The sequence below is a fragment of the Malaclemys terrapin genome, chromosome 24, assembly GCF_027887155.1.
Source record: "Malaclemys terrapin pileata isolate rMalTer1 chromosome 24, rMalTer1.hap1, whole genome shotgun sequence".
Taxonomy (NCBI): Eukaryota; Metazoa; Chordata; order Testudines; family Emydidae; genus Malaclemys; species Malaclemys terrapin.
In genome coordinates this window covers 14,424,964-14,451,175 of record NC_071528.1, presented here as the reverse complement: position 1 = coordinate 14,451,175, position 26,212 = coordinate 14,424,964, and the positions used below count along the sequence as shown (strand labels likewise).

Below are 26,212 nucleotides of genomic sequence, written 5' to 3'. Positions count from 1 at the left end.
CCCAAGTCATTGGATGGACACACGCGCACAGTGTTGGCCACTGCCAGACACAGGGCTAGAGTAGATGGCCCAGGGACCCTAGATTGGCCAGGCCATGGGTCCTCTCCTCCTGCCCCGCTCTAATGCCGCTCTCCTGGAGGGGGCGCCGTCTGTGCCGAGTTCACTTCCGAAGTACTGCAGCAAGTCCAGCCAGAGGTGATGTGGAGGCCCCAGCTGAACGGGTGGAGCTTCCCCTCAGCCACAGCACACGCTCTGCCCGTCGTGTCTAACCGCCTTGATAAATTGCAATTAATAAGCAGTGAAGTTTAAGCACCGCTCCAGTGAGCTTTCTGCCTTGCTGGACGCAGCCAGAGCCAGCAGAGATCGGCCCCAGGAGCAGTGCGGGGGGAAGCCCAGCCCCGCTGCTTCCTCTCCACTTGCTCAGTGCTGCTGAGTTTGCAAAGCAAAGCAGGTCAGTCATCCCTAATGGGCCAGCCGAGGGGGGGATCCCACTCCTCGTACACTGCAGCCCAGGGACAGTATCACCACCTCTGGCCTCCGCTCTCTCCCCCCCGCCCAGCAATCCCTTCCCTACTTCACCGCGACTGATATTCCCCCATGGTAGGGAAGGAACCAGCACTCACCGTTGTTCACTTCCCGGTTTCTGCAGAAGGTAGACAGGAGGCCCAGGGCAGCTCTGGGACTAGTGTATGAGCGTCACCCCTCTCTGCTACCCTCCCTCTCTTCCAACGCACTGTAATTCTACGCCCCGCGACTGGCCCAGGCCAGGGATGCCCCCACGACTCCGCTCCTCAATCCCGAGGGTCTGCTGCTGCAGGGCTAGGTGTGGCAGAGACTGCCACGCCCGCTCAGGTGAGTTTTAGCACTGGGCAGGGCCAGGCCTCAGCCCGTTCAGTCCTTTCTCCACACCCCTCAGTGCTGCAGAACTGGCCTGGAAATCTCCGGCCGAGCCAGGAACACAGGTTAGCACTTCTGCTACTTGGCAGAGACAGACAAGCAAGGGGCCCTAGCAGGGAGAGGGATGTGGAAGCGTTACCCAGACCTTTACACGGGACGGATCAGCTCTGGCAGTTCTTAATTTACCCGAACACACTCCCCCATTCTGCTTTTTGACCCAGGACAAAGGTTCCCAGGGCCCGACTTGAAAACAAAAACTCATTTTAATTTGTAACCAAAGCTGCATTGGAAGCTAAACCTCGAGGGAAGGGTGTAAATGCATGAGCCTCTCTCCTATTTCCCCATCCTGGGTAGCCCCTCCAGGGGCGGACGGTCAAATGGCCATTTCTCTCTGGCCCTCAGAAAGCAACTCATGCTTTGCTGGTAAAGCTCACAGCAGTAGCCCATGAACAGCTGCTGAAATAGGAACCAAAAGCTTCATATTTGATCTGTGCCATGCAAGTGCTGGTGGGGAGGCTCTAAACTTCCGCCTGAATGTAGCCCTAAGAGAAGGCTCATTAAACAGAGAAACTTCTTTAGGCACACTTAAGGGAGATTTCAAACCACTTCAGCTCCCCCTCTTTTTTCCCCCCCAAGGACCAATCTCAATTGATGGAATGCAATGGTGCAAGCCCTGGATGGCACTTGGAAGACAGAGGAATAAGACAAGAGAATTTCAATTGTGCTCGGCCCAGAAAGAATCCAGGCAGGAGGTGGTCAGTGTTGACTGGTGAGCTGAGTTGGAACCGTTTTTCTGCTCCCTTGAACAGATACATACAAAGGAAGGGAAGGGGGAAGATATGCCAGCATGATTCAAAGGCTTTATTTCTTCCATAGTTTACAGGTTGGGATTTCCATTTTTAATATTAGATTAAAACAAAAATAGGAGCTTTTCACACTAAAAGGAGGGAAAAAGACACAATCTTGTATTTCTCCCGGTCCTTGTGCCAGCTGGATTTCTTTGAACTCTTGGGGATAGTGGAAGGGGGAGGACGGTTTGGGTCATCTGTTTCTGAAGCAAGTCTGAGTAGGGTGTGAAGAGGGCAAAGGTTGATGGGAATACCTGGCTGGATATGAAGCCAAAGCAAGAGGTGAGCCGCATCGAAAAGGGTTTTCAATGCAAACCCGACTGTCTCACCGAGCTCCAACCAGAGCTACCACAGTGCATGAGCAGCCACTTCAAACGCAACAGCAAGTGGGCATGGTTAGGCTACCCCTAATCAGTGCAGTGGGTGGGGAGCTTCTTCTCTGTGTTTACTGCCATTAAAGGAAACCCCCACCCCTGCGGTCTGGCAATGAAGGACTCCACAGAAAACCTCCCCACCTCTTCCTACTGCAGTGGAGGCCAGCCCTAAACCTGACCTGTGGAGTCAGATTTCCATCCACGACAGGCACGGGTTTACCCAAAGAAGTTTGGGGAGGCTGCCTACAGGCTAGTGCTTTGGGGTAGGGGGCGATGGAAGTCAGGGTTATGAGCTGGCTCACGGAGCAGCTTTACAAAGAATGCCAGCACCAGCGGAGCACGGTCTCCTCGTTCACCCAGCTAGCGGGTTAGGATTAAATGCCAGATGACAGCAGCCTAGGCCTGACATGGCAGAGACGTTGCACAGGTGAGGGGCTAGAGTTGATTGCAATCATAGAGCCTAAGCACAAAGTCAGGGTGATGGCCTTGGACCTACCTCGGTAGGTTTTAATTTCAGAAGGAGGGGGTTAGAGCACAGGGTGGCAGGACGGGGGGGGGGAGGTAAGCATTGTATGTGTAATGTGAGGGCTAGAATTCCATGTTAGCCCCTTGGTGCTGGGCTGCTGGTGTTCCCAGGAGCACTGCAGGGCTCGCAGGGGAATTCTCAGCCTGGTGGTTCACGGTGGATATTTGATTCCCTAGCTCCACTCGTGCAGAAGGGAGAGGGTTAGGACTATTCACAAAACACAACGGCACTGCTGATTGGGCCAGCGAGCAGCGTTTAAAGGGCTGGGGCAACGCAGAGCAGGGTGTCGAACTGCTGCCTTCACACAGAAGGTGGGAGAAAGTCATTGTGACCCCTTGCGTTAGTTGCCGTGGTACAAGATCCACATTCCCCTTGCGAGGGGCAAAACGCACCCCAGGCGCCAGCCTGCTCTTCCTGCGGAGCGTTCTCTGAAGTCCCGTTCTGATCTCCCGCTGCGAAGCCCTAGGATTCCCGCACAGGGGCCGTGGGGAAAGCTGCGTGGAGAAGCGATAGCACCTTACATGCTGCACTGATCCTTTGCTTTTCCCTTGGAGATGGAAGGGAGGGCAGAGAACGACAAGTGGCTGCAGTGGAAGAGTTCCCTCTAATCCTGTCCACAGCCTCGACTCCACTTCCCCCCGCGCTGGGTCACTGACTGACACCGAGGGAACAGCAGCAGGCAGGATAGTGGCCTAGCACTTAGGGTTAAACCCACTCCTAGCCCATTACCTCCTCCCAGAACAACCTAGTGCTGCTCGACCTGCCTTCTTCACCCTGTTCTCTTGCCACGGGTCACCAGCTCTGCATTGCAAAGAAGGTCTTAGGGCAGCTCCAGCAGAGACAGGGATAAAAAGAGGACACTTCAGTTCGAATGGGGGTTAAACGTGGTGCGAGGCAGCTCAGGTGTCTAGACAGTCATGGAGGGCAATGGGAGTGCCTGTGTGGCAGTGCCCCATTTGGTACAATACTCTCAGCGCTCCAGGGTGGGCAGGAGTGACCTTTCTAAACTGACGACCACGATTTTAAAAGTTAAAGATTGAGTTAATCCATCTGGGTTGCATGGGCCCAGCTGCCCAACGATATAAAACAAGGGGCTGCTCTGGAGAGGTCTGTATGCAACGGACAGTTTCAGAACATCTGCAGCAGGCAAGGCTCCAGCCAAGATCGGGGAGCCAGGCTCCCTGGGGCGCCCCGAGAAGAGCTGCACGCATCTGTTTGGATCAGGAAGCCTCACGTTTAATTAGGAGTCCAACAACAGGGCACAAAAGAGATGGAGCGGGGGTGGGGGAATAAATGAAGCAAGGTTCCTTGGGTGGCTTGGTTTTCTTACGTGTTTGAAGGAAGCCCTAGGTCTCAGCCCTGGCCTCAGGGGAATGGGCTGGCTTCTTTCCAGTTCTATTTTTGGCTGTTGTAGGTCATGTGCCTCTGGTTCATTGGGTTGTCTGGGGACCTCATCCACTCCTTCTTGAGGAGCTGCTTGAGCTGGGAGAGGCGCATGTTGGGGTTCTCCTGCTTCAGGCGTGGCAGGTTGATCTCTTCAAATGTGGCAAAGGCGGCTTTCATCCGGCGCTCTGGGTGACGGTCCAGGTCGTCAGCAACGCTGTTGGGAGAAGAATATTGGAAATAAGAACCTCAGTCGCTTCTAGCTGGCACCAGCTCAGCCCAGGCCCTTGGGAAGAACCCTATCCCGGTCAGAGGCTGGGCTAGATCATTGGCCAGTTCCAGTTCTAACCACGTCATCTAGGGCTGAGTGTCCTTAGCAGTGACAGTGTCTGGAGGATGCTTCAGTCAGAAGAGTGGTGCTGGAAAGGCACATGCCAGCTCTGCTCCCCAGGCATCTCCAGTCTGTCCACTCAGACACACCAGCTCTAACCCCTGCGCAGAACAGTAGATAGAGCGCCGGGAAAGCCTCCCGCATCAAACAGGAAGGTTGGCAGAGTTCAGGAGGACACTGGAAGCAGAAAGAGGACAGCTGGCTTTTCTGATCCCAGGGGAGTTTCAAAAGGAGGCCTTAGCCCCATTTGTAAATGCAGCAAACCGAATACCTCCAAGGACAAACAGAAAAAGCAATGATGCTCCCCCTTCGTTATTCTGATTGATTATGTGTGACGTTACCTGATTAAAATACGACTATATAGACCGTTGTTGCAACTACTGTTATAGATCTGCAGCAAATCTTGTTGCGTGAGGTTGAAAAGGTTATGATTGGCTGGTTATGATTATGCTATCTGTATGCATGTATCATTTTTGTATGTGACATTATAAGTATTGGCTCTATACCTGGATTTCAAATGTTGGCTCCTGGGGTACCGCCCAGAAGGTAGCGCCCAGCACATCTTGGAGGGACTATTCAAATGGAGTGGCCCATCGAAAGAACATTTAACAGACAATGGACCATGGGAGACGCCCATCTCCACTTAATGAAATTTCCTGCTGTGAGTAGGCAAAATGCATGGACATGGGACTTGCCTATGTAACTCCAAACTCCATCTTGCTGGTGTAATTTTCCACAGTAAGAACGGGATGCCCTCCACAGGGCACAAAGCTATAAAAGGCCCTGGAAACATCTCCACTGTCTTCAATCCTGCTTCTTACTTCTAGAGGAACTTTGCTACAAACCGCAGCTCTGAACAAAGGATGAAGGACCCATCCAAGCTGTGGATGTACTCCAGAGACTTGACTTAAGCCAGCAGTTTATTCCATCACTGCTACAAGCCTGAACCAAGACCTTTCCCATTACTGGATGTAATTGATTTCATTTCACCAATTTTAACTCTCACCTTTTTCCTCTCGCTTTTTATAAATAAACCTTTAGATTTTATAGATACTAAAGGATTGGCATCAGCGTGATTTTTGGATAAGATCTACGTTCTATATTGACTTGGGTGTGTGGCTGGTCCTTTGGGATCAGAAGAACCTATTATTTGATAAGACTGGTTGTAAAGCACCATTCATCTCTGAACCCAGTGCTATTGGTGGCGACACAAGAACCAGAATGCCTGAGGAAACTGCCTCTCTGTTTTCTTGTTAGCCAGTGTGGTGAAACAGGAGTTTATTTTATAAGATATACCAAACAGCCACAAAAGAATAACCACCAGTTTTGGGTTGCGTTTGCCCCATTTCTCAGCAGTTCGTCCTGAATTTGGCATCCTCAGTGGTGACCCACTACGCGCTTTCAGGAAGTTTCGCTTTTTAGGCAGGGATGAGAGGCTGTGCAGCAGGAGGCTGATGGACTTGCCTTGTTCTTGCTGCATCAGAGGTGGATAGCTACATTTTTTAAGTGGTAAAACACCCAAAAGTACCTGGGCCACCTCCAGGGCAGGGCTGCTTCTGGGGAATCTCTAAGGAAACCAGTCCCTTTCCAAGCGAAGCACCATGAAGCTATGGCCAAATACCTGAGGACTGCAATGGCATCTTCAATGGTTCTGGCTTCCACCGTGCCTTCCTCCAACACTCTTCTGTTGATGTTTTCCTCCAAGGGAACATCCAGGTGGCTCTTCTGCTTCTCCACTGGAATAGGAAGGGGAAAAAAATTCAGCTCGCAGCTAGATGAAGCCTTTGAGAGGTACAGACACGCCGGGGCAGGAGTATTCATTTGGCTGGCACTCGGAAGAAGGCCAATACCTGAAGCTTTAAACAAGTCTGGTGTCCAGAGTGACACAACAGCAACTTAGAGTGAAATGCTAGTTTAGCCTCCTAGGATCGGAACCTCTCCTCTCTCTCTGGGGCTTGGAGATACTGGGACCAGTTAGACACAGCAGCTAGGAGTCCCTAGCAGGGATGCAACAAGGGTGCATCATTGGGACATGGGAAGTCAGGGTTCTCTAGTCCTCAGGACATCTTGCACTTTGCCAAATCAGACAGATGTGGCTTGCTCTCTGGGGAGCTCATGGGGCCTGAGCAGCCCGTCTGTGAGGCATACCAAACCCTTGTGCTAGTAGGGGACATTCAGTGGTATAATGATGGGGAAGCAGCAAACCTTCATCTCCGTTCTCCTTCTGTTGCTGGTCTTTCCGGATGGTCTCTTCAATCTGAGCCCTGGTGATCTTGCCTGGGGTGATTGGTTTCGGTAACTTCCCTTTCAGCTTCGCATCTTCCTCTTCCAGCAGGCGCTGCATCTCCTTCTTGCGCTCCAGCTGCTCCAGACGACGCTTCTCCCTCTCCTCCTGGAAGGGAGAGACAATGTGAGGTCACTTCCTGCCCCAGGCCTCTTGTCCCACAATGCCCACTTCCACCATCAAATCAGCCACTTTATAGCAACTTAGGATCACAGGAGACAGACGGAAAAGACTCATTTTGATTCAATCAAGTCCACCCTCCTGCTAGGGCCGGAGAGAAAGTGACTTGTATGGAGATGGGCATCTAGCTTCTTCATAATCTCAGCCCACCTGCTCTCCCTGCCCCTCACCTCCAATATCATACACCAGAGCCACCAATCATGGACAATGGAGTCATCTTCCCAGAACCTCTTCCACTCAGAGCAAGATGCTCAAGAACGGCTTTAGAGCGAAGCCAGAACAGGAGCGAGACTTGGTAGCTCTGCTACTACGTGCAGGAACATGAGAGATCCCTTGTTTATATCCAGAGACCCCCTTAGTTGCTAGGGCAGCATGCCATAAGCACACGCTGCATTTGGAGGAGGAACACCAGGCCGAAGGAGATTGGCGCCGGTCTGCATTTAGGATAAGTAATAAAACATGGGAACACAAAAGGTACCCAGCCTTTCCACTAGAGAGATGATTACAATAGTGCATCACCCCCAGTGCAAGGGACCGGAGGGGAGGGGTGTTAAGGCATCTCTTTATCACACTGCTGCTTTTATGTTTGCTCAGTAACCTTTTAGTTTCAAATTCTGGTCTCCCATCAACTGCTGCTAAATCACCATAACAACGACCCCTGCTGGCTGCCCAGGAGGGACAGAGTTCATTCAGCCCATCCAGTCATGAGAATAAGGGGACATGCAACATGGGCCGGCACATGGGGTCCCCACCAGTGTTTGCAGCAGAGTTCACTGAAGCCCTACTAGACTCATATTCTTGGCCCCTTCCCCAGGCTACCTCACAAAAAGTGGGCCAGGAATTTTGCCCATCATGCTGGGATTTCAAAGCCCATCTCAAAATAGTAATTAGATGAGGTAATTTCACACTCCCCGTGCGGTTGCCAATTCTCCCCCCCCCCCCCCCCCCAACTTCATCTGTAATCGTGTACTGGTTCACTGTGATGTCAGCGTGGTGAAATATAACCCGTCAATGGAGGAGAGAGATGCTGACCAAGACCGTTAATCAGGATAAGTTTTCCCACTGTTAATTTTAATAAGAGTGAAAGGGTCAAAGTTTGAAAGTTCAGAAGTCCTGACATTCAGATCAAAAGGCTGAGCAGTTTCTCGGCATTCTCCTTTTTTAAGACAGAATAAAAAGGCTAATCTGCATCTCTAAACTGAAGCAATTATTGTAGTCCTTAAGCAAGAAACACTGCCAATTTCACTCAAGACATTGAACCTCCGTTTTGCTGGCGAAGGCGCCGCTAGGAGACAATAGTGCAATTAGACACTAAGTCTTTAGCAGCTTTTGAGTTTTATCTTCATAGTGGAGTCAAAGCCCCAGAGAGTTTCACAGCCAACAGCATTGTCATTCTGTCCAGCTTGATTTTGTCTGCCAGGGTCACAAAGCGACTCCACTCCCAAATAGCAGCCCCGTACTTCGGTTAGTTCCGTGGCCACTCTTAATTATGGGTCTCATCCATTATTCACGGGGACGGTACAGCTAACTAATCATGGGTTTTGCTGTGAAAGGCAGCTGCGGAGTAGAACAACTGAAGCAGTAATGCACCCTGTCTGTTCACTGTGTTTAAGGAGTATGGGATTATGTATGCCCACTTTAGAGACTGTAAATAAGGCTGGGTTTTAGAGCTACTTTGGAAAAACAATTTTCATTAAGCCATTCCTCAGCTTGGGAACTTAAGGAGCTTCAGATCAGACAGACAGCGATATAAAATGTGCCCCAGGAGCCACCGTATCAGTCTGATGCAATACAGATAAGCCTTTCAATCCAGGCTGGGAAGTAGCCTACTAGCATACCTCAGATTTAGAGCAGCTCCGATCCAGGATGGAAAAAAGCCACTATGGGGATGAAGTTTATTACAATTGGCAGGCTGCAAATTCTTGCTCACTAAGTGCTTTGTTCCGATGCCTTTGGAGATGACATGACGTTGTTCTAGCATTTGGCTCAGCCAGTCCTGGCCTGTCCCAGCATGAGTCACCTCATAACACATTAAGTAGGTTCCCTGGCTCCCACAAGAGCTGGAGGAGCCCACTTGCTTTACATTGCCTCTCTCCATTCAGTTTCTTGATCTTATTTGATCAACCGCCTTAGATGAGCAGGTTCCTCAGACTCCATTAAAGAGGGTAGAGCGTCACAGATAGAAGGGTCTTTCCAGGTCATTTGCATTAATGCTTTAAGTCAGGGGTAGGCAACCTATGGCATGTGTGCCAAAGGCGGCACGCGAGCTGATTTTCAGTGGCACTCACACTGCCCGGGTCCTGGCCACCGGTCCGGGGGGCTCTGCATTTTAAATTTAATTTTAAATGAAGATTCTTAAACATTTTTAAAACCTTGTTTACTTTCCATACAACAATAGTTTAGTTCTATATTATAGACTTATAGAAAGAGACCTTCTAAAAACATTAAAATGTATGACTGGCACGCAAAACCTTAAATCAGAGTGACTAAATGAAGGCTCAGCATACCACTTCTGAAAGGTTGCCGACCCCTGCTTTAAGTTCAGGGTGAACAACCAAAACCAAAAGCCATTCATTGTTTTTCCACTGGCTGTGATGCAAGAACAGATTCACCCAGCAGCATTTAACCCATTAACAGATGGCAGAATGAAATCCAGCTCTCCTGGTACCGCACCACCGCAGAGTGGACACGGCTAAGAAGGGCTGTGGCAGTAGGTGTGTCACAAAGGTACTATTTCTGCTGTCACTACACTTTGTTCTCTCTGGCCCTGATACTGCCCTTTCCTCTGCAAGCTCAAATCTCTTCAATTCTTGCCTGCTCTCGCGCAAGTCCCATTCAACACACCCTCCTGTAGGGGATTTTCCCTGCCCAAACCCCTGTATTTCTGGGCAGCTAGAAGAATTCACTGCAGGGCTGCTTTATGGGGGGTTTTGCGGTTTTGTTTGTTTGTTTGTTTTTAAGAGCTTTAAAAATCTTAAGTAACTTCTCACTTTAATAGCAGAAGGTTTTCCTACAAGTACCAACTGCTTACTACGAAGCTGAAGCCTGGCCCTGCCACAACGGAGGATTTTAAAGCCCTCATTACAAATTCAGATTACGCTATGAAGAGTCTATTACACATTGATGTTCTCCGCTGTAGGAGATCTTACTTGCAGTTGGATTTAAAAGCCCCCACATATGGTCACCGTTAAACACAAGTGGAGCTCTCCATCCTGAAACAGCAGTTTGTCGGTGAACCATAGCGCATCCAAAGCCACGCTTCCAGGCCACAGCTGTGAGAACTGACAGCGTTGGGCTGCATCCAGCAGCCCTCATCCTGCTTCGCTACAGCTGCCGTTTCTTTGTCAAATCCACAAGCAATCTGGCACTTTTTCTAATTGCAGGGAACAGTTTGATGAGCCGGTCCCGTATGAAATGCATCTCTCAACGCCCCCCGTCCTGGTGCTTGTGTCTCTCTCAACAAGGCAGCCTGGAGGCAAGGGGGGGCAAAAAGGGATGGTTTACCCCAGGCCCTCCATTTGAGGGGGCCTCAAACCCTGTGGCAGGTGGGGGTCACAGCACCACTCACTGAAATTTGGCCCCATGGCCCCTCCACCATGACAGAGGAGCTGCGGGGCCAAACCTGAGAGGTACTGCTACCCTATGTGCCGGATTGCAATGCCACTCACTGAAGTTTCCCCCCACAGCACTTCCTAAGCCTAGCTGAGCAAGTAACCACAGACAGAAGTCTCCCGTTGCATCTTTCCACTTCTCCGGGGTAAGGCAGCTCTGTTAGACAGGTGACTCACACTGGGATTCCTGACTAGCCTGCTAGAATCCGTTTCAAACTGTTCACAGCCTTCCATTCACTTTTAAAAGGTTAGTGTATCTGGAGAAACCACGACGATGAGAGATTCATCCCGGTATTTGCTCTGAATAAAGAAGAGCCACGCATACTCCCCATTTGACACAGATTTGCTGAGTATGAAATAGACCGACTCGGCCAGTGCTGCAATTCCATTTCATGCGCTTGCTAATAAAAGCGGAGCGACAGACATTTGCTCCTCTTAAAGCTAACAGGCCAGGGCTGCAGATACAGCAATGGTATCACGAGAGACCGCAGACTCTAGTGGCATGCCCGCTTAAGAGGTGATGCAACTTGTGTTTGTTCTTTCCTAGCTCTTCATTGCACATGCACCAGCTCCAAGGTCTCTCAACAATATTTTCACGCAGAGGCTCGGGGAGCATAGCCTGGTCAGACGCACCCCTCATCTAGGCGAAGGTCCAAGAGCATGGATTAGGGTTGGCAGAACCGTTGCCGGAGCCACCTCGAACACTACGTCACGTACCAAGAAGGGACAGGTGGGTCCATGGCAGGACAACGCAGGTTATATACAGCAGTCGTCAGTGGCAGCCTTAGCCCTGTGTGCTCTCTGCCGCCTGCCTAAACGACCACTCAAGGGTTCCCTCTGCTCCCCATCAATATCACATCTTCGGAACCACCATGTTACAGTTCCACCAGAGGCAGAAGAAATCACTGACCACAACAGCTACCTGAGAGCGTGCGTAAGTAATTTAATTAGATCTATAGTGAACACAGGAGAACCAGCAGAGTATTCATGATACTGGTGTTGTGTGTCTAGAACACAGATTACTGTAAAGCGAAACTATTCTCAGACCGCTTTGTCCTCTCTCTGATGCGCAAGTGTGACTGAACAAGGTAACCAAAAGAAATCCCTGGCACAGTAAGCACCTTTGCGATACTACCAGCCTGGCTGTAGGTATGAATAATTCAAGAGGCAGATAAGGAGCGGATATACAAGTGCTAATGAGCTGAGGGAGGGAACCCCGACATTTCAGGACAGAAACATTATTTGTAGTTAGAGAAAATGTATATTTTATTCCCTTTGCTAGTAGGGTAACTTGTTCTACAAGACAGCTAGCTCTGCCACGGGTTTCTACACTGCGACTCCACTGGTCTCTCTGCATTCCTATAGTCCTTTTCAAAATAGGATCCTCGAGTAATAAGTGGCCCACTTCATTTTACAGGATGGGGAAAATGAGGCAGAGAAGGGAAGCAACTTGTGCTCTCTTCCCTCCAGCTCATGCTGCAAGTTAGTAGCTAAGTGGACAGACCCCAGGAATCCCGACTCCTAGTTCCTTGCTCTGACCACTAGCCAACACTACTCCCTGCTCTCTAATGTTTACAACTGAGAGGCTCCACTTCCAGAAAGTAATCAAGCCCAAATCATTACTAATTTGTCACAAGGCATGCAAAATATACACGATCAGATTTCACTATCAGCACTTGGCTTTCCACCCTGCTCTGGGCCTTTAGTAGGGTTCAAAGCTGGAAGACCCTGTTGCAGCGCCGGGAAGTCTGCAGCAACAGCAGTGACATCAGGAATTGAATCACGGGTGGCCGAGTAATAAGGCTTGCGGGCACATGAGGACCAGCGTTTAACCAATTCACAGCAAGTTCCTGAGTGTACAAATGTCAATTTCCTTAATGGGCTGACAGCGCAGAGGTCAGTCGTTCAGGGGAAGGAGCCTTTATGGAAGAGGTCTCTACAGATTGGCAACAGCTGAAATTCTATGCCAAGAATGAGTGTTTAAATAGTTATGGGGCTGTCTCATTTCCATTGAGGGGGCTTTTCTTACATTAGAGACAATGTACAATTTATATTTCTGTTTTGGACTCACAGGAGCTCCTTAAGAAAGGAATTTAAATACTTCATCAGGTTGAGTCAGAAGTAACTCCTAGTTGTGTGTATCACCGCAATGAATCAGCATGAGTGCTCTAATGAAAGGGACATTCCAGTTTTTACTAGTGAAACATACAAGCAAAGCAAGCAGCCAGCTGGAAGAGAAACCCCCAACAACATCAGAGTCAAGAGGGCACAGGAAAGGAAAATTTCCTTGGCCGGACATTCCGCTCACACGCCTTTCTAGCGATTCAAAATAAAATTTCCAGCCTTGCAAAGAACTGGCCAAGCGAGAACCGACTCATTAACTTTCACAATGAATTCCCTCCTCCTAGATGGAGGGAGAAAGGTCACAGCCATGTGGCTCTGAGCAAATGGTCAAATGAAGTGGCTGTGCTCCCAATCAACCTCTTCGCGGGAGACTCGGAGGCACACCACAGAGATCTCTGCTGGAAGGGCAAAGTCGTTACTTCTCACAGAGCAGAAGAACTAGGCAATGCCAAGTCGGATACGGTCAGGAGGGGGGCGTATAAGCAAGCTGGAATAAGAATACTGAGCGTGCATATGGGCCTTTGAGGTTCTCCACATCTGTCAGATTGATCAGCCCTCAAAACCCCCAACGTAGATCCATTTTACAGATGGGGGGGAAACAACAGAGGTAAAGGTCTCAGGACTTGACGGAAGTCACAGCAAGTCAGTGGCAAAGCTGGAATTAGCACTTAGGCCTGAGCCCAGATCTCCTAGTCCTCTTGCGCGCTTGCCACCAGACCCCACTCCCCCTTCATTTCTCACTCACCCCCAAGCTCAGTGCCGCTCCTGTAGCTGCAGCGAGCATCCGCCTCAGCACCCGGACGTGGGGCCTAATTACTCCATCTGTTTAACAGTCCATTTAACCAAAACTTGCCTGCCTGCGATAACACTACAGGAGGAGGAGATCAGTGTACAGAGGGGCCAACCTGTACCCCAAGATTCAGACTAATATGACCAGGAGCGTCAGAGGAGTCAGATGCCAGCAGAGCTTTGGGAGACATCTGTACCCTTCTAACACATGACTGTATCCATCACTGGAAAGAGGTCTTAAATGCACAGACCTTTAATTTGCTGGCTCTCACAATAAGCCTGTTCTCTTTGAAAGGAGGTGGCCACGGATTCCCTCCATTCCAACCGGGGTGCAGAAGCTAACAGGAGAGACCTCCTGAAGCCTGACATTTGAAGAGGCCTGCGAAGCAGAGAGAAGTGGAGGGACACAGCGTGGTGCTTCCACTTCCAGACACGCGCTGTGGAGGGAGAGTGTAAAAGGGATTCCAGGCAGCTGGCTGCATAGGTCACCCATGGCAGGTAATGGCTTTCCTGGCACTTCAAAGCTGCCTTTAGCTGAAGCACAGCGTGAAGCGGCCAGTAAGTGGAAGACCAGTCAAAACACTATTGGAATCCCTTTAAATGGCCCCTCCCCTTGCTGAGAGGACAGCTATCACTCCCGGAGGAATTCTGCACCAAAAAATTAAAAGTTCTGCCCACAATATTTTAAAAGTCTGCAAAATTCTGCCTATTTTATTTCTCAAAACAACACAATATAATCACGCCAGTTTCAATTACTCTGGTAATTTATTATTGCAAAATACCTGTCAGCAAGTGTCTAACAATACAGACAACAAAAGAGATTCCCCCAAGAGCAGTGAGTTAAAGAAACCCCTACTACAACCCAGTTCCTGATTCCGTTATGCTTTCGTTGGGCGTCTCAGTCTGGGTATGTCACATGCCAACTGGGCACATCTTAGGGGACAATTTTGCCCCTCTGGTCTTCTAGTCGATTCTCATTTTTTCACCCTGCCCCTGTAGGGTTACCATATGTCAAGTTCGCAAATAGAGGACAGTGCCGGAGGAATGAAGACAGTGTGCGTGTGTACTGGCATGGAGTATTTTGGGGGTTCTGGAGCACCCCACCAGCCCAAACACACGCACCCCCTTTCCCCAGAGCCCAGGAGCAGGCTCCACTCCACCTAGGAGGAGTGAGTAGGGGTAGTCTGGCCAGTCTCCAAAGGGCACTCCCACCCAGCAGAGAAGACACCCCCGTGAGGGTACTGATAGACCGGCTCACAGCCAAGATCTTTTTCCCCATAGAACAATGCATGGTTCTCCCAAGACGGCACAGGACCACAGCTGAGTTTCCTACACACAGCCAGCTTTAATCATATCTGCAATGAGGGCTGGGGCAACCCACCATTTGGCTGAGCGCAGAGCAGATTTAAAAGATCTCCTGGATGTCTGAGTAGCATCTTCCTCCAACAGGGGAAGGAGAAGCTTTCTTGCTACCATTTCTATCCCCACTCAACAGTGGTGCAGCATTGCCATGTGTTATTCTCCACCTCAGAAGCAGCCGCATTTTTGCGGTGCTGGATGTACAAAGTTGTAAATGAGATTAATGCAAGATCACCACTTAGTGCTCATTTTCCCTTTTGCCGTGTCTCCATACCTCCAAGCATAATTTTATTTGCAGAACATTTTCTCTCAAGAGATGTATTAAAAAAAAAAACCTCTGAATCTGGACAGCATTTTGAATATTCGCTTTGTGCTTTCAGCAAATGCAACATTGTGTGTGTCATAGGAGCCTTAGACATTTAGTCAATTTGCCGACTCTTCCCCGAATACTTGGTAGATCTGTTCAGAGCTCCCTGCAGACTCACCTCACCCCTTGCTTCAGCATTCAAGGGTATTCCACAGCCAGATTGCACTTTAGTTAATTGCAAGAGGAAAAACACATGACACTTTAGCAGGGCGGGGCTAAGGTAATGCACTGAGGCAACAGGCTGGCTTTTAGATGAGGAGGCTTGTGCTGGGGGCAGGGGAGAGCGAGGAGGGGGACGAAAGAGAGGCGTAGAACAGACATGTTTTACCTGGTTGGTCTACATTTACACCCCAACCTTGCACAATGGGCCTTTCCATTTCCGGCCTTCTGATCAGGAATGGCAGGGTATGGAGCCAGGTCAAGATTGAAAGGCACGGGACAGAGCGGTGTTTAGAGAGGTAAGGGCCCTACCACAATCTATACTATGGACAACTGCACGTCCAGGCTCCCTTGCGCTGGCCATGGTGAGACAAACTGCACCCCAAGGGCTTCAATCTGAAATGGACACAACAAAAGACAGGACGGGATGCAGAGACAGGACTTGCCCAAGGTCGTACAGCAGGGCAGCCGCAGAGTGGAACAGAAACCAGGTGCAAGTCCCCGTTCAGTGCCCTACCCACTGGGCCCTGCTGCCTGGGTCTAGTTTGTACGATTTGCCCCTCATGCATGAGCACAAAAGCCAGACTCCCCTATGGCGAGTGACAAGAAGTGGTCTGTTGCTAGAAATACTGGAGACTAGAAATCGATGCCTGATGTTAGCTCAGACACTCCGTTATGCAGCAAAGCCAGGATATATATACACAGTTCTCCATTAGCAGAGATCATCTCAAAACGCTGTAGGTTTAAAGACACAGCAAGACAAATGCCACAGGTGAGTCATCCAACGACAGGCGCCAGCCGATCAGCCAAGCCTTGATGTTGCCTTTTAGACATTAAACTTCCTAATGACCAGATATTAAGGTGCCACCATACGGGCTGTGTCTATAGTGCTTAAACGAGCCCACCAAATTGTTTTGTGCAGAGAGTCACTGAACCCTGAAATGACTCAGAGAGGCAGCAGCTTGAGGAAAATAGCACGCTACATCCTAATTCACAACACAAGGGCTTTGGTGGTCAGCATCTGCCAGGGACAGGAGGGAGAAGGGGTGTTTTAAAAACAAAAAACCCAACACACCCTGCAGCATTCTATCCCCACGGCTGTCATTCATTCTTTCTAGCGGAGGAAGTTTGTTATTGTGCAGGAAATCAGGAGGTAATGGGTCTTTGTGCCAGCTCCATGCAGTAATACATTACTGCCACCACCTGGACAGATTTGGGGAGAGTCGTTTTGGTCCTGAATGAAGAAGATGCTAAGGGCATGTCCACATTGCAACGTGTCCCCCCCCCCCCCCCCGGGGCTGGCCCGAGTCAGCTGACTGGAGCTAGAACACTGCAGTGTAGACATTTGGAGCCTGAGCCCTGAGACCCCAGGAGGGGGGAGAGTCCCAGAGCCCAGGCTCCAGCCCAAGCCCGAATGTCTACCCTGCAATTTTATAGCCCCACAGCCTGAGTGAGCTGCCCCAGGCCAGCCGGGGGTGTTTTACTGCAATGCAGACTTACCGTTAGAGACGGTCCCCTACACGCACTGTAACTGAGAGCAGCACAAGTCCCTTTTGCACCGAGGGAGGCTATTCCCCTGCTAGATACCATCCTTTGGCAGATCCTGTCCAAACACGTTTGATGGATTCTTCAGTCACATTTGGGCACCTGCCTTCCTAAAATCAGAGTCCATATAAATTCTCGGTTTTACCCCAATCCTCCCTAGACAATTCAGTCATTAAACTGCTGATAGCTATTCAGCGACACATACAAAGCTTTGCCAGCAAAACTATGTCATCGGGGCACAATTCCTCCCCCCCGCCCAACAAAGCCAGGCCAGAAAAAGCCCCAGTGTAGACAGTTATAGTGGCAAAAGAGGCTTTTTGCCCAGCTAGCGGACCCTGTTTGGGGCACGGGAGGAGCTTTACCAGCAATGGAACTCTTGCCTTTATACGCTGCATCACCACGAGGGAGACGGATGGTTTAGTTCAATGAACATATCGGGGCGGTCAAACTTACTGACTCTCTGAGCCACATACGATAATCTTCATCGCCTCGAGAGCCGGGCGCACCTGCCAGGGCTTGGCAGGTTTGAGACCCGCCAGAAGCCCCGAGCTCTCCTCCCCACCAGTCTATTAGGCGGAAGGGGGGCCCCCTCCGGGAGCCAGACTTTAACCGTTCAAGAGTTGCTGTTTGGCCACCCCTGGAATAGATCTATACCGGCGAAGCATTTCAGGAGTACACCAGGCCAAAGAAAGATGGTCTCAGTCCAGCTCCTAGTGGACAGGTCTCCACACAGCCACAATAAGAGAGAGGAAGGAGGCCTTGGGGTGAAGGCACTGGACAGGGACTCCAGAAATGTAGGTTCCGTTTCCAACTGCACCACAGATTTCATGGGACATTTCCAGAATCCCCAAGAGTACGGCAGCGAGAGGAGGGCAAAGTATCCATCAAAGGCCACTGAGTAAAATGCAAAGACATGACATTTTAGTGGAGCATGCCCAGGCCTTGAAATCGAGGGGTCTGTTTTATGTGCAGTGACTGCACACTACAACCCCGGTGCATAGCGAATACTACCCCATGTCCCCATTTGCGACGGATAATCTTAAAGCTGCAGCAGAATGCTGCAGTTGGGGAAAGTGCACGGTCTGCTCTCCCTAAGGAGAGACAGAAGGTCGACGCCGCCACAAATTTCAGATACTCGTGGAGCCAGGCGTTCGTTTAGATTTTTCACAACTGATTAGCGGCTTCCTAAGACTGCGGCCTGGGCAGCATCTTCACATACTGAGATGTGACGCAGATCACGATTAAATTAAGCTCAGCAAAGAGCCGTTTCGAAGGGTGAAGGAAAGGAGACAAAAGAGGAGAGGGGAAAAATGCCAAGAGACTCCAATATTACATTTTGTCTAACGCGCTCTCAGCTCAGCTGAGGAAGATCGCATCTCATGGCCACGTCCCCCGTCAAAATACATTAGCAGCATTAAGACTTCAGGGGGAAGCTGAACCAAGCGGCTCGCTAAGCTATGATTACTTCAGTAACAATTTTCTGTCTGCAGAGAAAGAAAAAGCAAACTACACATGCCGAGTGCAGCCAACGCCCCCAAGTTTGAGAAGGTCAAACAATTCCTTGCTAACATTTTCTTTACAGGGAAAAAAAAAAAATGTTTATAGACAGGCTTCTCAAGCCTCTTGCTCCATGAAACACATGGGGCTTATTTCTCATTCTGATGCCCAATGTGCAGCATGCCATGGAAGACAGCAGGAAAGAGACCAGAGATGAACCGATGGGCATTAAAGAGCAAAAGCTGATATCTCCAGATCAGAGACACTAGAAATGGAAATTCACTCTTAGGTATTCCTACAGCAGCCAGCCACTGGTCCTAGCACCCCCAACCTGATCAGACAAGGACTCTGCCACCCAGTCTGCTGTGCATACTCTAACCCAGCACAGATCTGCGCCAACCCTCACTCTCATGATCACAACGGCCCACGCTGCATGATGAGTTGAACAGGAAGCTGGCTGTGGTGGACCACCACAGCAGCTCATCAGGTCGCAAGAGGAAGCCTAGAACACCAACCATTTAGTCCATCTCCCTCGGCAACGTGGGACCGTTCCCTTCACTTGGTTTTCCCAGTACTTTGCTTCAGCCAAGACGGCAGAAACAGAGGCCCCAGCTCAGCCACTTTGCAATTCAGTAACTTAGAATCACCATCCCAGTGATCAGCTTATGCTGCACATTGGATGCAACTTAAATAAAGCCGCTGGCTCAATGACCTTCTGCTTTATTGCCTTCCCACTGCAATACTCCCCACACCTGGTTATGGCCTGATCTCAGGGTAAACACAACTGCGAGGCTCTACGCCACTAGGCAGCAATGGCTGGCCAGGAGAGAGTTTGGCACCGCATGCAGGCATGCTACTGAAGCACGAAGGGTGCCAGACGGCCACCTGCCATGCTGCAAGACGCCAGGCCTTTCACTGGCCGAAGTGATGGCCAGGCATAAACACCCCTTGATGGCCAGGCATAAACACACTCAGAAAGACAGTTGAGCTACCCCACTGGGACGGCACACCTAGAAATCAGTCTCTGCGCTGGCATCCCAGCCAAGAGCGACGTTTTCCAATACTGCTATTTGGGGGGGGGGGGGGTGTGGAGGTGGTGAAGAGGGGATTTTTAAACTAGGTCGGAAAAAGCATCAGGATGCAATAAAAACAAGTTTTTCAATCAGTGAGTTAAGAGCCACAGAAGAGACTTAACCCATTTGTGTGGCTATTTTCTCGTAACTCTGATTCCTATGGGACTTGTTGAACAGGCTTGACGAAGCCCTGGCTGGGATGATTTAGTCGGTGATTGGTCCTGCTTTGAGCAGGGGGTTGGACTAGATACCTCCTGAGGTCCCTTCCAACCCTGATATTCTATGATCAGCCATTTCAGCTGAAAGCAAAATTAAAATAGCAAAACCCCAAATCTTTAAAAAAAAAAAAAAAAAAAAAAAGATGCTTAAAAAAAAAAAATGTATCCAGGGTTCCTAAATGAACAAGAGTACTCTACTTTTTTGCAACAATGGTGAAGCTGTAACATGTACTTTGCAATGGAGAGGCCAAAATACATTATTCCAAAGGAGCATAAAGGCCTTTAATGTTTTTGTTTATGTAAATGAATGGGCAAACTAGAGTAGAGATCAGACCAGCCCCATATATTCAGTACACCCGCTTAGCTTCCATTGATGGAGTTTACCGTGAGAGCAGACCTACACACATTGGGCATTTCATTTCCAGGACTCCAACAGAACTCCCTGGGCTAGGAAAGGATATCAACAGGGTAACCAAATCCTGTTTTAGAAAAGCAAGTTCTACTAGCAGTTAATGGTGGCAATTAAGTTTCTAGGAAACCCATGGAAGTAGTAAGATGTGCACTTGCTTGTGTATGGCTGGCATGGGGATTGTGAGAACTTCATAGCTTCAAACTGACACGGTAGGTCAAATAAAAATGTTACTGGAATGGGAGGGAAACTTACCTGACCTACAACATACAACACAACCTTCAAGTCTGAACGGTCCAGGAGTTAACATTGAACTCTTCCACCCATCGAACAGCTAAATGATTTACGTACAGAGCACAGTAAGTGGATTAGAATCTAATTGGGAAAACTCCTCTTTCCCAGAAAGCCAATGTTACAAAGGTGTGAAAGAGGCAAGAAAAACAAGTCATGTGCAATCATAAGAACGGCCGGACTGAGTCAGCCCAAAGGTCCATCTAGCCCAGTATCCTGTCTTCTGACAGTGGCCAGTGCCAGGTGCCCCAGAGGGAATGAACAGAACAGGTGATCATCCAGTGATCCACCCCCGTCGCCTATTCCCAGCTTCTAGCAAACAGAAGCTATCCTTTGTGGATTATACATTTCTTTGATTTGCAGGAGATGGACAAAAGATTAGGGCCCATGTAGTCCAGGCTCCTGCGGGACTGTTCCCTATACCAGGTTCTTCTGCACTTTACCCAGTTCAGTTTAAATTATTCCAATGGGGCGCTCACCATTTCCCTGAGGGAGCAGCTCTATCATCTAACACAGCTTTGAGTTGTGCATTAACATTCATGCTCCTCAGTACATTCTGCTTCTGTTCGTTCCTAGGGTAGCACTGAGCTCTAGCTATTGTTCCTGAAAGAGTCCAGGACAGTGCTTCTGGCACCAATGGTTGCCTTGGAACAGAAGAACAGGAGCAGCCCCTGCGAGGGAAGTTGGGGTTCCCAGGTGTGAATGCAAGGACTTGCCACAAGGCTCCCTTACACACACATTCCCTCCCACCACACCACCCATCCATTTACCTTCCTCTGTTCCTTCCTCAGGACGTGTTTGTCCTCATCCTTCCAGAAGGCATCTTCCAGCTCCTGCTGCCGCTTGGCATCGGCTGCTGCCTTCGCCTCGGCTTTCCTTGCGCGGGCAGCAGCCGACTTGGTGTTCTCGCCCTGGAACTTCTTGGGCATCCCTCAGGGTGCACTGCGGAGAAGAGGGGGAAAAAGCATTGCCAAAGTGCTTGCCTGGGCCATGGGTTCAGGTGACATCCCCTGACAGACAGGGTCAGCTCTGATCCCAAATCCCATCGAGGAAGTTTCTTTTTCCAGCTGTGGCTGTCTATGCTACAGAGCCTAGGCTGGTAGAGATGCAGCCTGCATTGACTGATTGAGTGTCTCTGTCAGCGTAGGAACACTGGCTTAGCTACAGCCTATCGACATAGCTGCAGCCACACTGGGGGGTTTGTCAGCACAGCCGTGTAGGTCAGGGAGGTGGGGGTTTTCACACCCCGGAATGACGTAGCTACGCTGACAGAACTTCTAAGTGTAGACCAAGTCTGAGCCAAACTGCTTCGAAATCACAGAGGCCAGACTGGTGGCTGACAGCAGAACTGAGAGCCAAGAACTCAACTTCTAACCCCAGTTCTCCCCCACCACTGTAAAGTGGGGACAACACCCATACTAACTTGCTCACATGCAGCAAGGGCTAGTTAAGATTTGTAAAGTGCTTAGAAAATGAAAAGTGCAACATGAATGTCAAACAGTGTGGCTTGATCTGTGGAGAAAGCTTCACATAGAATATTTAGTTTCCGTCACAATTTAGATTTAAGACCGACAGACTGGCCTTATTCCTGTCTGCTAAGCCACCCAACTTACATAAAACAAAAACAAAAAAACAGTCTGCTATGATTGCAAAATGAAATTCTAGCTTTCCTTCGAGACTTTGACCCTTACAGAGAAAATTCAATTATCCAACAAAGCCAAAGGTCTGGAAAAACAAAGATTTTTTTGTCATGTAAGCGGTTGTTACTGCACTAGAGGTCCTGTTTGTGCATTCTGAAGAAAACCAGTATTTCCTCTCTTAGAGCAAACTACAACCTCCAAAATACAACAAAAGGATTGAGTCCAGCCCTTCACTCAGATACGACTGACAGACACAGTGCATCCACGCCTGCGTACGTGCACATAGCCGCTGGTGACTATTAAGCATCTGTGGTGAGGATTCTCCCTATTAGTCACTCACAGAAGAAAAGGCGCGACAGCTTTCCTGTTCTACAAGAATTCATAAGTGGAAGCAAAGCAAGAGACCTTCTGGTTCAATAACAGCACAGCTAGTGCACATGGTCTGCATTTTAACACAAGCCTCTTTACCATTTTGGGATGTAGAGCAGACAGAAGGAGCAATTGCTTCATCCTACACATTCTCCCTCCTACCCCACTGCATTGTGGGTTTTCTCACAGCCTTTAAAGAACTTAGGTCTGCCAGTGGCAATGTTCGTTATATCATCATGCCTTCCACGTCATAAGTCAAAATTAACCTCAAAGCTTTTATTAAATTGCCTCAAGTGATTTTAACAGGATTCCACAAAAGTGAGATTATGGGACAAAGGAAAGTTATGAAAGCTCACAAGTGTCTTTCCTGTCCTGGACCCCTATTCCTCTATCAGAACATCTCAAACACATTCACAAATCACAGATCATCTAGCTTTGTACACAAGTTAAAATAGGAATACAAGGCATATAAACAAAATCCCAAGAAAGCCACCATTCCTGTATAACCCTGTTTTCCTCTTCTCCCCTCTCCGCTCCGGACCCCAACTTAACTTCTTGTCACTATCATATCTAATTTAAAGATGAAACTCCTTAGGTCAGGGACCCTGGCTTATGTTAAAATAAGCATCATACGCACACACAGGCCTCATCTTCACTAGAATAAAAGAGGTTTTTAAAGTCATGATAGATAACCCATTAAAACTCTACAGAAGACAAGTTGTATTTTAACATGTGTTAGCTGGTAGGGGGTGAACCCTAGGGGGAACGCTTTAACTCAAAGTTTAAACACATGTTATGGCACGCTATCATGACTACACCATGTCAGAAGCATGTTGCCCAACATATTTAACATCACAACTTAAATCTCACTCTAGGCAAGACAATGGTATTGTGTCAATTACAGGGTCGGTTGATACAAGCCTTGTCAGAATTTATATACATTTGCCAAGTAAAGATTCAGCAGACAGAATGACTTGTGTGCTGCAAACCATTCTTTAGAAAAACAGGGTACGAGCATACAGAGAGGTGTGAAGCCTGTTACCTGGTCATCATTTATGAAGCACTTCCTGTTTTCCAAAGCACTGTGCAAACATTTAACTGGCATAAAGTAAACACGCGTGGGAAGTGGAACTAAAACCAGGGCTTGAGGAGATATTATCAGAGTCTTCTCGTAAAGCAGAAGCAAAGACGCTCTAAAGATTTAATGAGCCCAGGTTGGTCCTGCCTGAACTGACGATGACACCACCTGAGCAGGGAGAGCTGAGACTGTGCACCAGCCCCAGTGCAGGCCTGACAAACCCAGCATCCCTAGAGTCATTTGGGGGTGGGAAGACCTCTGAGTCGCATGGCTCTTGATGGGGGTCAACTCCCACCCCCTCCTCCCGCTCAAAGCACAGACTGCTTTGAAAGAATGGTTACAAGGAGGCCAGGCCAGGCCCACGCTAGAGTAGGCCTAGCCCCCCATCCCACCCCTTGTGCCCCACACCAGATACCCCCAACTCTAATACACTGAACCCCCAAACCCAGCCAGCCAACCGTGCTTCCCATCCCCCCAAACCCACCCCCCAGCTGCCCCCCACATCCTGACACTCAGCTCCCCCTTCAAACCTCCCTCCCACCTCCACCCCACAGAATGGACCCTGCCCCCCACCCTGGAGTGGGGGCCCCGCCCCCCAGGCTCCCCCCACATCCTGACACCCAGCTCCCCCCCCCCGTCTCTTTCAAACCTTCCCTCCCACCTCCGCCCCACAGAATTGCGCTCCCCCCGGTCCAAGCCCGGGGGGGGGGGTAACCCCCATGGGTCCACAACCCCCCGTGACCAGGGAGCCCGGGGGAAGCGGGGCCCGGCTCAGCGGCTCCCCCCTCCCTGCTCTGACCTGCTGCCGGCTCCGGCTGTCGCTCGCTTTGCCCGTCACGGGGCGCCTGATCCCTGCCTGAGGGGAGGGGCAGCGGCCGGGCCCCTGCCGCCGTGAACGGTGGGGTTGGGGGAAGGGAGCACGGACGCCTGGGGAGGGGGAGGAGAAGGCCCGTGGGTGGGGCCCGGTTGGGTCCTTCCACCCCTTGGGTCCTTCCACGCCCGCGACGCGCTCCCGGGCGGGCGCCATCTTTGTGCGGGGCACTCTGTCGTCCCCCCTTCTCTCGCCCGCTCACCCCTTGAAAGCGTCGTGCGGGGGAACGCGACCCGCAGCCCGATCGTAGGCGGCTGCCGAGGGGCGGCTAATGGGGAAAGACCCCGTTGCATACCCCTCCTCCTCTTGCCCCGCACAAAGATGGTGGACTCCTCCCTACGTCATCACTGTGCTGCCCCGCACCAAGATGGCCGCCGCCAGCTGCCCATTACTGGCATAGCGGCTGCGCCCTCCCCGGTTCTCTCTGGACGTGTCTCGCCCCGCCCCGCCCCGTCGCCATGGAGATGGAGCTGGAGCTCGAGCTCCTTCCACACTGGCTTGGCCGGCCCGAGGGGGAGCCCGGCCCCGGAGCAGGACAACAGGGCGAAGGGGGAGTGTTGAGCCCGGATCCGCGGGCCGAGCGAGAGGCCTGGAGGGGCGGCTGCGCCTGGATCGCACAGCCACCGAGCCCATCCATCGCTGGGACCGAGAGACGGACCCCTCCCCCCCCCCCGGTCTGCCGTGCACCCCCCATCCCCCCCCGGTCTGCCGTGCACCCCCCATCCCCCCCCAGCTGCCGTGCAATCCCCCATCCCCCCCCCGTCTACCGTGCACCCCCCCATCCCCCCCCCCGTCTACCGTGCACCCCCCATCCCCCCCCCGGTCTGCCGTGCACCCCCCATCCCCCCCCGGTCTGCCGTGCACCCCCCATCCCCCCCCGTCTGCCGTGCACCCCCCCATCCCCCCCGGTCTGCCGTGCACCCCCCCATCCCCCCCCCCGGTCTGCCGTGCACCCCCCATCCCCCCCCGTCTGCCGTGCAATCCCCCATCCCCCCCCCGTCTACCGTGCACCCCCCACCCCCCCCCGTCTGCCGTGCACCCCCATCCCCCCCCGTCTGCCGTGCACCCCCCCATCCCCCCCCCCGTCTACCGTGCACCCCCCATCCCCCCCCGGTCTGCCGTGCACCCCCCCATCCCCCCCCGTCTGCCGTGCACCCCCATCCCCCCCCGTCTACCGTGCACCCCCCCCATCCCCCCCGTCTGCCGTGCAATCCCCCAGGCTGCCGTGCACCCCCATCCCCCCCCGTCTACCGTGCACCCCCCCCATCCCGCCCCGTCTGCCGTGCAATCCCCCAGGCTGCCGTGCACCCCCATCCCCCCCCGTCTACCGTGCACCCCCCCATCCCCCCCCGTCTGCCGTGCAATCCCCCCGTCTGCCGTGCGCCCCCTTCCCCCCCCGTCTGCCGTGCACCCCCCCATCCCCCCCGTCTGCCGTGCACCCCCCCATCCCCCCCCGTCTGCCGTGCACCCCCCATCCCCCCCCGTCTGCCGTGCGCCCCCTTCCCCCTCCCTGGTATTCCGTGCACCCCCCATTCCCCCCCGTCTGCCGTGCACCCCCCATTCCCCCCCGTCTGCCTTGCGCCCCCTTCCCCCCCCGGTATTTCGTGCACCCCCATCCCCCCCCGGTCTGCCGTGCGCCCCCCATCCCCCTCCCTGGTATTCCGTGCACCCCCCACCCCACCCCCGTCTGCCGTGCACCCCCTTCCCCCACCCTGGTATTCCGTGCACCCCCCACCCCCCCCATCTGCCGTGCACCCCCCATTCCCCCCCAGGCTGCCATGTACCCCCTTCCCCCACCCTGGTATTCCGTGCGCCCCCTATCCCCCCCCGTCTGCCGTGCACCCTCCATTCCCCCACAGGCTGCCGTGCACCCCCATTCCTCCCCATGGTATTCCATGTACCCCCCATTCCCTCCCAGGCTGCCATGTA

At 51.4% G+C, this 26,212-nt stretch overlaps 1 protein-coding gene across 2 annotated transcripts; it reads right to left on the bottom strand.

Annotated features, from left to right (window-relative positions):
* Positions 1 to 1,743: 1,743 nt before the first annotated feature.
* Positions 1,744 to 24,371, bottom strand: CCDC124 (coiled-coil domain containing 124). Of its 2 annotated transcripts, none has more exons than XM_054013444.1 (5): positions 24,212 to 24,371; positions 21,096 to 21,267; positions 6,625 to 6,811; positions 6,041 to 6,155; positions 1,744 to 4,245 (listed from the first exon to the last, which is right to left on the bottom strand). In XM_054013444.1, exons 2-5 carry the CDS (start codon positions 21,252 to 21,254, stop codon positions 4,041 to 4,043), a joined length of 666 nt encoding a protein of 221 aa, XP_053869419.1. In that variant the 5' UTR covers positions 21,255 to 21,267; positions 24,212 to 24,371; the 3' UTR covers positions 1,744 to 4,040. The 2 variants fall into 2 exon arrangements, with proteins under 2 accessions (XP_053869419.1, XP_053869420.1); XM_054013445.1 differs by lacking the exon at positions 24,212 to 24,371 and adding an exon at positions 23,377 to 23,711.
* Positions 24,372 to 26,212: the final 1,841 nt, after the last annotated feature.